General features: G+C 44.7%; 1 protein-coding gene across 1 annotated transcript in view; it reads right to left on the minus strand.

The window, feature by feature from the left end:
• The window catches only part of UBE2Q2 (ubiquitin conjugating enzyme E2 Q2), an 81523-nt gene extending 67044 nt beyond the window's left edge, over positions 1 to 14479 (minus strand). Inside the window, exon 1 of the mRNA XM_077472729.1 lies at positions 14082 to 14479. Within this exon, the coding sequence (XP_077328855.1) occupies positions 14082 to 14240 (159 nt within the window). The 5' untranslated portion in view covers positions 14241 to 14479. The remainder of the gene's footprint in view (positions 1 to 14081) is intronic.
• Positions 14480 to 15707: the final 1228 nt, after the last annotated feature.

Raw genomic sequence — 15707 nt, forward strand, 5'->3', positions numbered from 1 at the left:
AAAACCCCAACAACACACACACAGAAAAAGCTGAGGATAACTTATGCAAGCATTTTGTCTATTCTCAAACTCCCATCCACATAGATAAGTGGAGACTATGCTCGTAAATCTGCAGATTTGATGTACTAATTGGTTTAGAGGCAAGATGGTATAGGCACATGTAGCAAAGATACCAAGACTGACCAATTATTATGGCATTTAATAAAAATAAAAAGTAAAATAAAAATGAAGGGTAAGAGATCAGAAAATACCCACCTCAAGGAGGAGCACTACAGAACGTATGAACATAGGGTACAGTTCTGCTTATTCTGAGCAGGGTGGATTTGATTTAAACACTAGTAAAAAGTTTTCATTTAAATCATAATTTTTAAACTGTCATCTCTGTGATGCTGCCGCTTCTCCTCTGACCCACTGTTAACTCACCGACAGTCCCATTCACTTTAAATGGGGTGGCTGGTGACGCAGCAGTGATACAAGGTGAGGGACGTGGTGGCAGCAAGCGAGTGGATGCCCGCTAAAAGGCACTGCCATCATGGATCTGAAATGATACGGTAGGTGCTCTTTAAATGCAAGGACTTATTCTTGCTGGTACTTTAAAGCTTTATTATTTGCAAACAAAAAATTAAGGTTTCCCATTCAGAATAATAAGCGGTCAGGTTAGTAAAACAGCGATCTTAGAAGCAATTCAAATCATACATTTTGTATTGTGCATAGATGTGCAAAACAATGTGAAAAAGCTCCATTTCATGCCAAACAAAATTATGAATGTATCTTAAAGCGGACCCCCCCCCTCAAAAATGGAACTTGAGCTTTAAGGGAGGTGACCCCCTGACATGCCACATTTTTTTGTGGGGGGAGCGGGTACCAGCTCCCACTTCTTCCTGGCGCACCGTGGCACCAGAAGTGAGATCACCTCTCCCCCCTCCCTCTCGGCAAACATCAGGGACAGGTCACAAAGTCCCAGATGATTGCCCGGCCAGTCGCAGCACGTACGTAGTAGGTGCCCGGCTATGAAGCCACAGCTGGGCACCCACAGTTACAATGCCGGCGCCGCAGAGAGGAGGGGGAGACAAGCAGGGCTCCTACAATGCTGGATGGTACCCGAGCCCTAAAAAGGAGAAAAAATATGGACTAGCAGAGAACCTGCCGGACAGGACCCAGTCCCCCAGCGCAGGTTCACCCTCTTCAGGCAGCCCCTGAGAGATGTAGTCCTCCTGGTTCCTGGCAACATGTTCCTCCGACGGAGGAAACACAAATGACTGACCAGGGACCTGAAGGTCCGCCTTTTGAACTGATTGGCAATGTGTTTCTGGTAACGATGGGAGGGACTCCATCTCTCAGGGGCTGTCCTGGAAGACAACTGGGGAAAATCTATTTTTTAGTTCCTGACCAGCCTCCACAATTATACTGCGGCGGGTTGGCCCGGCGAAAGCGTTGTAGCTATACGTTGGGCGCGACAATCTGATCGCTTCAGAACCAGTCAGTCAGTCTTCAGGCCATTGATTTCTGGCCTGGACCTGGTGATCGGTCCTAGCACATGAAATCCTTCCTCTGCCTGTGTAAACACAGCAGGAGGAGTGATGTCATCTCTCCTCGTGGAAGTCTTTTAGCTCCAGAGAGAGAAGAGAGAAGAAATCTCATTGTAAGTGCACCAACACTACAGTACATGTAGGTACACTTGTCAACCACCGATTGACCCCCCCCCAGTTAACCCATTCAGTCCCCGTCACTGTGTCACCCAGTGCAGTGTTCATTTTTTTTTGATCACTGTACTGGTGTAATTAGTGATAAAAAAAAAATCAGAGTTCGGGTACTTGGTAGGCCAGATAGGTCTAGTAGGGACCCCCCCCCCCTCCAATAAAAGGTTTAACCCCATTACCAGTGATCACCATATTCGTGTTACGGGTGACGCTGGTTGGCTAAAGGTTTATCCCCCTGACCACCCGATGGGTGATATCAGGTTTTAGCGTCAGATAGGGTCTGCGTCGCCCCAGGCAGCGTCAGATTAGTGCCAGTAGCGCCAACATCCACGCATGCACCATACACATCCCTTAGTAGTATAGTGTGAATTTATCAATATCTGATCTATACTAGCATCCCCAGTAGTTTAGGGTTCCCAAAAATGCAGCATTAGCGGGATCAGCCCAGATACCTGCTAGCACCTGCCCCCAGCCCACTCAAGTGCAGTATCAATCACCGTCACTCACAAAAACACTAAACACCCAACTGCAGCATTCGCAGAGTCAGGCCTAATCCCTGCGAATGCCAAGTTTTATTTTTTTGTAGCAGTCACTGACTTTTAAGAGCTCTTTCTCCTGCAAGTCTCACTACTGTACCAGTAAATTTAGGAGACAAATGTCAAAATCGAAGGTACGGTAGTGAAGAGGCCTACACGTTTCTGAGCATGACAGATAGCGAAGAGGAATTGACCCATCTGTCAGATTCAGGCTCAGAATATGAACTGGTAGACCAGGGCTCGACAAAACCCGGGCGCCAGGTCGCATTGGCGACTAGAAATAGCGACCTCGCGCCTGGGGCAGCACAGCTGGGGGTATCCTGTCTCTGTGGACCCCCCCAGCGTGATCGCGTCGGGCCGTTCCGCCGGCGGCCGAAAATTTAGGCCGCGACTTTGAGGCCTTCTGCGGTCCTATGATTCCTTATGGAATCTGGCGCCCTCTTGTGGTCGCCGTTGGTATGACAAACCAGCAATGCTAATGACTGTTTTATATTACCTGCCTCTTCTTCCCTTTATTTGGAACCCCCTAAACATTATATATATTTTTTATTCTAACACCCTAGAGAATAAAATGGTGGTTGCAATACTGTCTGTCACACCGTATTTGTGCAGCGGACTTACAAGCGCACTTTTGTTGGGAAAAATAATTTAGTTAATAAAAAAATAAGACAACAGTAAAGTTAGCCCAATTATTTTTTATATTGTGAAAGATAATGTTACGCCGAGTAAATTGATACCCAACATGTCACGCTTCAAAATTGCACCCGCTCATGGAATGGCGACAAACTTTTACCCTTTAAAATCTCCATAGGCCACGTTTAAAAAAATTCTACAGGTTGCACGTTTTGAGTTACAGAGGAGGTCTGGGGCTAGAATTATTGCTCTCGCTCTACCGATCACGGCGCTACCTCCTATGTGTGGTTCGAACACCGATTTTATATGCGGGCAGGACAGGGCGCGTTTAAAAATTATTATTTTTTCTGCTTATTTTAACTTTATTTTTTTCCACTGTTCTTTTAAAAAAAAATGTTGTGTCATTTTATTCTTATTACAAGGAATGTAAAAATCCCTTGTAATAGAAAAAGCATGACAGGTCCTCTTAAATATGAGATCTGGGGTCAGAGAGACCTCGGATCTCATATTTACACTAAAATGCAATTGAAAAAAAAATTGGCATTTGAAAAAATTATAAAATGTCCCTCTAAGAGCTATGGGCAATGACTTGGAGACGGGGGGGGGGGGGGGCTGGGGCGGCGACGGCGCTGCTATCTTCCCCTCACTCGTCTCCATGTCAGGCCAGGGACAGGTCCGGATCGCCGTCACGGACCTGGCTCCTAACTTTTTAAGCTGGCTCCTAGATTCCAAGCAAATTTGTCAACCCCTGTGGTAGACAACAGTGGCACTCTGACAGATAGATCTGACAATGGAGTTGTGGTCCCTGCCAAGATCAGGCGTACCCGACTCGGTTCTTCTGCTGTCGATGTGCAAAAACCACAGGGCTTTCATATGGAGCAGAGAGCCAATACTAGTGCCGCTCATCCATCTGGTGAGCTGGCAAGTACCAGCGGCCTAGTACATCCTGGTCATACATTCAGCACTGCAGTAACACCTGGTGATGTGGAGAGTCCCATAAGTGCAGTTCAAGGTGGCACGCATGAGTATAGTCCCACAGCCATCAACAAGACAAACACAGGCCCGTTGAGTCCATAGTGCCCTTCCTGCCGCATTTGCCAATCCAAATTGGGAGCCCACCACTCTCCTGCAGCACCCGCACTTCCCGGAATTCAGGTTGATTTTACATCACTTGATTTTTATTTGCCTTTTTTTCACGGAAGATCTATTGTGGACCAAAGTAATTTGTATGCTGGTCAATTCATCGCCGCTAACCCCCAGCTGACCCTTGCTGGAGATTGGAAACCAATTACAGTTTCAGAATTTAAGACTTTCCTGGGCCTTTTCCCTCCTCATGCGCATAACAAGAAAAAAAAAAAAAAAAAAAAAAAAAAAAAAATTGGGTCCATTGACCCAATTTAGCATATGCCTCTGTTCTGCCTCCAGGACACGATAGGAGCAGATCTTGCGATTCATGCACTTCAGCGTCAATGAACTGTCATCCTTGGGGTGACCCTGGATTTGATCGGCTCAAAAAATTTGGCCCCTCGTAAACCTCTTCAACCAACAGTTTGCAGCCTTGTTTACTCCCCATCAAGCTGTCTGCATTGGCGAATCCCCGATTACGTTTTCTGCCCACTTGTCCATCAAACAGTATCTACCCAACAAGTGTGCCAAATATGGAGGCACGATGTATAAGTTCTGCGACAGTGCAACAGGCTATACATAGTTATACGGTTTACAAAGGAAGAGATCGTCACAAAGATGAAGAGCTACATAGGGAGCACAGGGATCGCTGGTAACATTGTGTGGGACTTGGTGTCACCCTTATTTGGAAAGGGGTACCACTTGTACAATTACATGAGAGTGTCACTTTAGTCACCTTTTTGATTATGGAACTGGCGCATGTGGCACCGTGCTCTAATCGCCGGGGCTTCCCCCAACGGTTTGTAGAATCCCAACTTGGATGTGGGGAGCTCAATGACCAGTTGTTGGCACCGCATCCAACTGCCAATAAGGCCAGACGCTGGTACAAAAAAAATAATAATAATAAAAAAATAAAAAAATAAAAGTGGGTCAAAAATTGATGTTCATTTTCAACCACAGTGACAGGAAAATTTGGAAATAGAAAACTTCTTAGTCAAAGGAATTTTCAGGCAGTGTATGTGGTTTTCGTTCAGAAATTACATTCATTTTAAAAACAGAATGTAAAAAACAAGTGAAAATTTCAAACAAAATTCTTTCATTCTGCGAACGTACAAAGATTTTTCACCTGAATATTCTCATCTGAAAATTGATCTGTGTGGCCAGCATAAGGCTCGGTACACACCTATACAGTTTGCTTTTGATCTGTTTCTGCAGTGCGTTTTGATTTTTGCACACGTGATTTTACTGCAATTTGCATTTTTTTTGGGCAGATAAAAAAAAACAAAAAACACAAATTGCCGCAAAAAAACTAATTACACGCTTTTCTGCAGCTTCTCCATTGAAGTATATTGAACCAATAAATCACCTTTTACGTTAAAAGTTCCTGACCCTTTCAGATGCGAGCGTGTCCCATAGAAAACCATTTAAATGAACTGTTGTGCATTTCTGCAAAAAGCACCAATAAGCACAGATGTGAACCAGGTCGAAGACGTTTAGTAAAATAACAGTAAAATTATTTTCTACCAAAAAAATAAAAATAAACTATACACCCCAAAATACATTTCTGCTGTTTCTCCTGAGTACGGAGGTATCACATGTGTGAGACTTTTTGGGAGCCTAGCTGCGTACAGGACCCCGCAAAAAAAAAAAAAAAAAAAATGGTGATTTCACTTCCTCACTAGCTATCAATTTTGGAGGCCATAAAAATGACAAGATAGCAAAAGTACCCCCCCCCCCCCCCATGACTCGTGAGGCTTTTTTTCCTCCTCAATGCCCCATTCACAGAGGGTGCTGGCACCTTTTTGCATTCACATTTGAAAGCAAGAATAAGATAAAAGCAGGCTTAACCCCAATTCCAATATATTGTAGGATGTAAATGAACTAAAAAATTAAAGAAATTGACAGAGAACAAATCTAAAAAAGAGCCACACTATAAATAGGAGCAGGTCTGTGACGTCAGCTGACAGCAGACCTTAGAGTGCACTTCTGTGACCCATGTGAGAAGCATGGTCAAACATGCTTTGGCCATTCTTCGCTGATTGGTGTATATGATGCAGTCTGTCGCTAGCAATAACACATTCGTCTTTGTTTTTCTGAGATCCCACCCATTTTTTGTTTACCTGGTGATCCTGCTGTTATATCACCACTGGAAAAGGTTTTACCCCCTTCATATCCAGGCCATTTAAATGTCAATTGAGCAGTCATTCAACAATGTACTCAAATGTTATTTATATACACAAATCAAGCTCTCTTTTGGTGGCCTGCGATCCCCACTGTTTTTTTTTTTATTTTCATTAACCGAAATAAAATAAAAACAAAAAAACAAACAAACACCTAAAAATTTAGAAAAAACTAAAAATATTTTCTACCACTTAAACCCCCTTCCTAACAGAGCAATTTTCAGATTTCGGTGCTCTCACAGTTTGAATGACAATTACGCAGTCATGCAACACTATACCCATATGAAATGTTTGTCCTTTTTTCACACAAATAGAGCTTTCTTTTGGTGGTATTTAATCACCGTTGGGTTTTTTATTTTTTGCGTTATAGATAAAAAAAAAAAAAAAAAAAAAAAGACTGAACATTAGGTAAAAAATAAATAGATGTTGTTTGTTAAAATGTGTGCAACACTGTGCAATAGTGTTGCACAGTATGGGCAGAGTACTGCAGAGTATTTTCACAGAGCAGCGCTGTGGGCACTACACATCCAGCACACAACGCTGCTGCAATATTTCCCCTCGCACTGCACATATCAGCACAGAGAGGGGAGAGAGGAACCGGTGTCATGATGCCAATTGTTTACAAGTGCTACTAGTGGCCATTTACCCAGATCCGTGACGAGCCGGGTCTCCCGGACCCAGCAATCACGGATGTTTGCGGGAGTGCACCCCACTGGGATGGGACGCCCTCTCAGAAAAACCTGACCGCGCTGTAGCTGTCTTTCGGCTATTGCCCGGTCAGCAAGTGGTTAAAAAATAAAAAAACACATACATATATGTATATTAACTAATTCAGCCCCAACAATTGCATGGATGTGCAGTGCTGTAACTAAATAACATTTGAGGTACTTTTTCCCCCCAAAAGGGGTTTCTTTTGGTGGTACTTAATCACCTATGCAGCTTTTATTTTTTTCGCTATAAACAAAATAGGACCGACAACAATAGCAAAAGATTTAGGGACTTTAATTGTTTTCAACCGGCGGGAGATAAGTGATTTTTAGCACAACTGACATTGCAGCGGACAAATCTGAGTCCAAGGCCACTTTCACACTGAGGCTTTCTACAGGCATTTTAGCGCTAAAAATAGCGCTTGCAAAACGCTCGAAAAGCCTGTCACTCCAGCACGAAAGCCCGAGTGCTGGGGGGGGGGGGGATAATAAAAAGTCCTGCGAGCAGCATCTTTTGGGAGCTGCACACACCACTCCCAAAATGCCCCTGCCATTGAAATCAAATGGCCATCGCTTTGAGAGCGGCGCTTTGCGAGGGCTTTCAACCCTTTTTCAGCCGCCAGCGGGGGTTAAAAAAAATAAATAAATAAAAACGCCCCACTGCTTCAGTGTGGAAGTGGCCTAAGTAACACTTTTTTGTGACCAGGGACGCCAATCCAACAATCAGTGCTATGAAAATGCACTGATCAATGTACAAATGGCACTGGCAGGGATGGGGTTAACACTAGGGGGCAATCAAAGGGCTAAGTGTTCCCTAGGGAGGTGTGTGTCAGGGGGACAGACTGACTGGGAGTAGAGAGAGATTGCTGTTCCTGATCACTAGGAACAGCTGATTTCTCTCTCCGCCCCTGTCAGAACAGGGATCCGCCTTGTTTACATAGGCAGATCCCCATTCTAACTCTGAGGAGCGATCGCAGGTGGCCATCATGGCCGGCAAGGCATGCGCATCGGTGCCTGAGCTGAGCCCTGCATCTATTACACGAAACAACGTACAGGTGCATCGTTTTACAAAATAGAATTACCCTACCACGGTATGTGGGCAGTCTTAAAGTGGTTAACTGGCAAAAGTTATAGCAGCTACAAACCATGGTATACTGTACATTAATGTTGCACTGATGCTAAGCATTTGCACGAGTACTTGTAAAAAATAATTTTCGGTATCGGAGAGTACTCGGTCTCAAAAACGTGGTATTGGTGCACTGCATACAGTGGAATTTATGCAGCTATAGATGCTATACTGTAATGGTGGTGATTGGCAACTTATAGTGGGATTGCGATAGGGTGGCAGGCAATCTGACGCTAACAGACCCTGGCTGGAATGGTCACTAACTGACACAGATTTCATTAGCGACACTAACAGTGTTCATTGATAATACTGCAAACTGACACTGGCTGGGAAGGCGTTAACATTTAGTGGCAATCAAGAAGTTAATGATGTGCCCAATTGCAATGTGTGCTGCTTTTACATTCAGATCGGTTTCCTCCCTGCTTTTCAAGACGAAACTGCCAGATCGCTGTTCCTACATACATAGAGTTGTATGTGTTCCTAAACACAGAACTCTGTGCTGTGACCAGATGCAGCCAATAAGCAGGTTTCAGCCAAAATCATTAAACTAGAACGGTGTCCAAACACAGCACAGGTTGGCAAAGGGCGCGCAACATGCTTGCCCCAAACCTGAAGGCCAGCGATATACATGTACCCGTTGTCCGCTCACAGTATATTTAAGCAGATGCTTAAAGTGGAACTAAAAGCTCTTATCCTAGCCAAGGAAGCTGCCATTTTAGCCTTTGTTTGACCTGCAAGTGCTATGGTGCTGCACGTGATCACTTACAACATCCCCCACGGCAGTTCATTTGAGAGCAACTGCGACAGTTATCGTTCATGACGTGCCATGAATGTAACTATTTTGGGAAACAGTTTAACCACTTCCCACCAAACGACACTGGTGCATAGAAGCAGTTTGAATGGTTATACCTGGGCCATGGCCCCGGTATTTATTTTTTATTCTTTGACAGTCGGCGATGCTCCACAATGTAAAAGATACCCTAGTGGCCTCCAACCACATTCTGCTGCCTCTCTGGGATCCCCTGCCCCACTGGTTTACCTGGCTGATTAAAGAGCTGATCGGGGACCGGAATGTCCCCAATCAGCTCTATGGTATAAGAAAAAGAAGCGACAAGCATTTCATCACTTCAGGCTTGGGCAGAACAAAAACAATACATTTTTTAAATGAGAAAGCATCAGTTCAAACCAATCTTGATTTCATCAGATGCTTTTAAGGGCAGATGAGAAACCTGGGGTCTAACAGACCCTAGATGTCTCAGTAAAGAGAACTTATCATGCTTTATTGCCATCAGAAGGCATGTTTAAATTCCTTTTACTGCCATTTTTAAAAAGATGGTGTAAAAATACGCTCATACAAAAAGGTAAACGCACGTGTCAGTACGCAACTAGCAATCGCACCACAAGTGAGGCATCACCGCAAATGTCAGATCGAGAGCTCCTGTGTAAATCTAAAGGCTTTTAAAGCATTGGCTATGGATAAAAAAAATATACGTAGTTTGACACTGCTCCACGGGAGTGCTAGTTGTACCATGTTTTGTATCCATTTAGTCGATGTAACATCATCTTTTATTAAATACAGTGAAACGTAAAAATTTGCAAAACCCACCATTTTATTGTCCAGGGCCTTTACAAAAAAAAAAAATTTATATATATATATATATATATATATATATATATATATATATATATATATATATATATATATATATACACACACACACACACACACACACACACACACACACACACACACATACATATATATATATATATATATATATACATACATACACTAGAACAGAAGACTACTTTTTACATGTGGAAGAGAAGTGTCAGAACAGGCCTTGTTCAAGTGGTTAGTTTGATGGGTTTAGTTCCGTCTTAGGAATTTGTGCCATTGCAACAAGTTCTTAAAGTGACATTATGGCCAAAAATAAAAAATGACATATTGATAGTTTTCTGTCACTAGCTTTAACACAGCAGTCCCTCCTGTACAAGTTTTATTACCTGGTGATTCTGTCAGCAAGTTTTTGCATTTGACTGAATTTTATTAAATTCATTTTATATATGTAAAAATCTTTATCCCCAAAAAAAATAAAAAATAAAAATAAAACTATTGCTGTAAGTAACTGCATTAGTTGGAATTAGGCCTTTCATTGTAAAATCCATCTCAGGCTGGGTTAACAATTGCAGACATCACAAGCAATTTGCACCGTATTGCTGTGCAGATCCCCTGGGATGTCTGTGTGATGCATATTCAGCCATAAAGTTTGCATGGCTGAATTTGCATCACATTCGGACCAAAATCGTACAAGGACCCTTTGTTTTAGTGGTGATAGACAAAATTATTTTTTATTTTAACCACTTAAGCCCCAGACCAATTTGCAGCCAAAGGACCAGGCCCCTTTTTGTGATTCGGCACTGTGTCGCTTTAACCGACAATTGCGCAGTCGTGCGATGTGGCTCCCAAACAAATGTATTTTTTGCGCTATAAACAAAAACAGGAGCGACAACTTTGAAAAAAATGCAACATTTTTACATTTTTGCTATAATAAATATCCCCCAAAAATATGTAAAAAATATTTTTTTCCTCAGTTTATGCCGATACGTATTCTTCTACATTTTTTTTTTATATACAAAAAATATCGCAATTAGCTATTGATTGGTTTGCACAAAAGTTAGGGTTTACAAAATGGGGGATGGTTTTATAGCATTTTTATTAATATTTTTTAATACTAGTAATGGCGGCGATCAGTGATTTTTATTGTGACTGCTACATTATGGCGGACACATCGGACATTTTTGGGAGCACTGTCATTTATACAGCAATCAGTGCTATTTAAATGCACTGATTCCTGTGTAAAATGACACTGGCAGTGAAGGAATTAACCACTAGGGGGCGGGGAGGAGTTGTGTGTGACGTGTGTGTGTTTTTTTTTTACCGTTTGGGGGAGGGGGGGCGGTGCTTGGCATGTGACGTCACTGATAGTCTTTCCTTAAAACAGGGAACAGACGATCGGGGACAGCTACACTAGGAAGCACGGGGAGAGGTTTTTTTTTTTTTTTTTTTTACAGACCTCTCCTCGTTCTTCAGCTCTGTGACCCGATCGCGGGACACCAGCGGTGATCGGGTCCGTAGGTCCCGCGGCCACGGTGCTCAGGACCGGGTCGCACGTGCCACCACAGCTGGGCACTTAAAGAGCCACGTACAGGTATGCGATTGTGCCCAGCCGTGCCATTCTGCCGACGTAAATGTGCAGGAGGTGGTCCTTAAATCGGTTAAAACTGACATTCTCAGTTCTTCGGCTAAGTGCATCCTGCATTTTCGCTACCAGCACCAAAATTTGCATTCAGGGCACCCCTACTTTTTTTGGTCCACACTGAAATCAGATCACAAGGGTGTTTACAACCATGCAATCCAATTCCTGTACATTTCACAGAGATCTGCAAACCCATCTTAGGGCGTTTTAACTTTACATTGACACCTGCCGCTGTTCGCAAATGTCAGTGTGAACTATCTGCGATTCAGGTGTGACGTGGAAACCCAGCCTAAATATACAATGCTGCTCCTCCACAGATACAGCGGAAGAGTGAATGTAGCCACACTAACACATCAGGATAAAAAGAAAACCAATGCAGCCATCACATCCAATGATTGGTAAGCTACAATATATTAAAATTTGTTTTTGGGTTCAGTTACACTTAAAAAAATTTTTTTGCTCACCTCTAAATGCCCTAATGCTAGGGGGGTCCTCGTATTCTGCCTCCTTCAGTGCCTGGGCTGGTGACATCACTTCCCCTCGGTGCAGGAAAGGCTCAGCTCTGCCCCCTCCCTCCTGTCAGTCATCTGGGGCACGTCAATCACCGTGCCGCTCGTTCCAGTGAGTGCCCAGCCATGAAGCCACAGCCGGGTGCCCACAGTTGCAATGCTGGCGCCGCTGTGTAGGAGGGGGAGGAGGGGAGACGAGCAGGGCTTCATTCCGCCGCATCGCTGGACCCTGGGACGGGCAAGTGTCCGATTATTAACCCCTTGCCGCAGAGCGTATGCAGATGTACGTACTCGGCTTCTGGGGGTTATACCGGGATGATGCCCACACCTGCAGGCATCATCCCAGTACTGCTTTTTCGAGCGCTCAGCTGTTATGCCAGAGGAGCGGGAGGGGACGTCCCCCCCTCCCCCCGCTCTTACCGGGGCTCCGGTTCAATCTGGAGCACCGATGCACGATCCAATGCCTCTGGCGGCTAGGGAGGGACTGGAATGAAGCCATAAGCGGCTCCTTGACGTAAACACGGAATAGACGTCATGACGTCACTTCCTGTTTACTCGGCTGCCAATGGCGCCGGATTTAAAAATACATACAGTATTCAGAATCGCCGAAGACGGCGATCTGAATACTTTGAAGTGTAAAGAAGGGATCGGGGAAGAGTACCTGTCATCACCTATTACTGTCGCAAGGGATGTTTACATTCCTTGTGACAGCAATAAAAGTGATCAAACTATTTATTAATTTTAAAATAAAGAATTTTTTTTTTTTAAAGCGCCCCTCCCCCGTCCCCGCGAGCTCGCGCAGCGAAGAAAAACGCATACGAAAGTCGCGCCCGCATATATAAAACAGTGTTCAAATCACACATGAGGTATCGCCGTGATCATCAGAGCGAGAGCAATAATTCTAGTACTAGGCCTCCTCTGCAACTCCAACCTGGTAACCGGGGAAAAAAAAATAAAAAATTAAAGCGTCGCCTATTGAGATTTTTTAGGTACCGTAGTTTGTTGTCATTCCACGAGTGCGTGCAATTATAAATCGTGACATGTTTGGTATCTATTTACTCGACGTAACATCTTTCACACTATGCAAAAAAATTGGGCTAATTTTACTGTTTGGTTTTATTAAAAAAGTCTGAAAGTCTCCCTTTTCCCAAAAATTTGCGTTTAAAACACCGCTGCGCAAATACAGTGTGACCAAAATATTGCAACAATCGTTGTTTTATTCTCTAGAGTATCTGCTAAAATTATATATATATATATATATGTTTGGGGGTTCCAAGTAATTTTCTAGCAAAAAAAATGGATTTTAACTTGTAAACACCAAATGTTAATAAGCTTAGTCATGAAAGGGGTAAAAGTCAGCAGCTGCAGTATTTGTTGCTGCTGACTTAATTTTTATTTATTTTAACGGGAACTCCTCTTTAAAAAGGCGTAGTCAACGCACAACTAAATTAAACCAGTTTTCCAGAGCAGTCACTTTCAAGGTATGCCATTAATAACTGTCACAGCTGCTTGTGCTCTCAAGCCATCAAATGTCTGGTGCCACAACTGATCATACGTGCAGGATCATAGCAACTGCAGATAAAGTAGAAGCCAAGATGGTACCCGCTCCCGGCTGACTTTGCCGCAGCAAACTCATCCAGAAGTTTGGCCTCCCCGCCTCCTCCTGCCAGCCCATTTACAGAGTGCTTTGCACAGTAGGGAGCCTGCTGTGAAGCCGCAAGGCTTTGCTACCAGAGATGGCAGTGGCAGTACCCGAGAGACGATTGAAAATAAAATCGGCACGAGTAAAGCCACTGCTGGATTGGTGGACAGGTAAGTGTCCTAAGATTACAAAAGTATTTGTTGCTGTTGACCTGGAGCTCCCCTTTAATAGCAGCCCAAGCATCATGCACCAAATCACATCACCTGGGACTCCGGTTTCAGCACCTAGAGCAGCCCAATGAAATGAATCGTGCGCGCGCACACACACACACACACACACACACACACACGAATTTGTCATATAATAGTAAACAGAGAAAAGGAAAGCAGTGTCCAAGTGGGAGGACTGTTACATACAGGACATGTGTGGCTCACATACACTTTACATGGGAGCCCTGCACTGGTCAGCTGACTTGTGTTATGGTGAGAGGCAGACATGGCGCCCCCAGAGGCCTTTCCGTGCATTGCTCCGGGTCCCCATAGACAGACTACCCCCGGCCTACCCTCCAGGCACGTAGTCCCCCCCAAGGCAGGGCTCCCCCATGAGGCAGAGCCGAGGAGTGCAGTCCCTCCTGTGAGGCCTGTCGTCGCTCCTCACACTCACCGTGATGTTGCAGTGGATGGTGAGGGCCCCTCCGGTGCTCTGGATGAACACACAGTGCAGCTCGTCCAGCCTCCAGCTGATGATCCGGAACCTCTCGTGCTCCTTCCCGAAAATAGACTCAAGGAGTCGCAGCTCGGCCTTTAGCCCAGAGACCGACATCTTGGCCTCATTTCCGCCCGGCGGAGGCCCGAGGAGACAGCGGGGTCATGCCCGGGGCCCGAGCTCTCCGCCCGGCCTGTACATAAGATGGCGACGGCCTGGCTTTGTGTGTACGGAGCTACGCTACCGAGGGCCACGGATCGGGAGGCTTCCGGCGCAGTGACGTCACGAACGGGGGGCACTACCGAGAGGAAGCACACACTTGCGCACTGTTGATAAACCGCCGCTGGCCAGTGCGCGTGCGTGCAGTGAATGGCAGCCTGGAGAGGACCTTGCGCAGGCGCGGGGAGGGTTTCTGTGAGTTGAGCTCCTTCCAGAGTTACTTCATGCACTTCACAGTGTCCCATGAGGAAGAGATACCTTTTATTATTACATAATATTTCTGTAAAGCACACACCCTTCCATCACTAATTGTGGAAAATGAAAGCACAAAAGAACAGTCACTGACACCACTAACCGCTTGCCTGAGGCATTTTTTAAATTTGGCACATATATAGTAAAACAAGCATTTTATTGATAAAAAAAACTACTTAAGACCCCCAGACATTTTCTAAAAGCAGAAGCCCTGAAGAATAAAATGATGGTTGTTGCAATTTTGTTTTACACCATTGCACATCCTCAGGGGCCTCTACTGTTTATTAGAGCCATTTAAAGCGGAGGTCCGTCCACACTTAGAAAAATTAAATGTCAGCAGATACAAATACTGCAGCTGCTGACTTTTAATATATGGACATTTACCTGTCCAGGGAGCCCGCGATGTTGGAACCGCAGCTGATCTTCAGATCGACTGTTGGGTGCAGCCGCCACCATTGCCGGTAAGGGAACCCAGCAGTGAAGCCTTTTAGCTTCACAGCCAGTTCCTTACTGTGCATGCGCGAAGCACGCTGCACTTTCCAATTTGCCAGGCAGCAGAGGAAGGAGGAGGGGGCCGAACTTCCAATAGAACAGCGCCATCTGCCAGGAGTGGGGAAGGGGACCAGTCAAAAACAGGTTCCCATTTCCCCCTGAAATGCATTGGGAGGAGCTCATTTTGTGATGTCGCACTGCCAATCGGGTAGCAGTGGCGATTGATGTAAATGATTAAACAGCTTTTAAATGACAATTCTTTGTAATAATGATGTGAGGTTTTTAACCACTTCCGTGACATCCTGGCACTAGTGTATTTAGGTTATGTGCTGCCTTAGGCCTGAGTCCTACACCACCAATTGAAATATTTTACTTATTTATAATATATCATAGTTTCCTCCCAAGGATGCCACGGAGGAGGGTAGGCGGAGCATTAGGCTGCAGTGTCACACACTCATTAGTATTGGCGGCTGCCATAATAGTTGTATAAAGTGTGGCCGACGGTCTGCCCCTCAGGCCAATCCGCCACATATGACTGGCGCTACACTAAAAATGGCGCAAGTGGGGAAGGACTCTTTTCATGCGGAGAGGGTGGCTTTTTTGCTGTCCCCCTGCACAGTG

Source organism: Lithobates pipiens, unplaced genomic scaffold (assembly GCF_037356315.1).
Source record: "Lithobates pipiens isolate NorthernLeopardFrog02 unplaced genomic scaffold, aLitPip1_a1.2 Scaffold_8, whole genome shotgun sequence".
Lineage (NCBI taxonomy): Eukaryota > Metazoa > Chordata > Amphibia > Anura > Ranidae > Lithobates > Lithobates pipiens.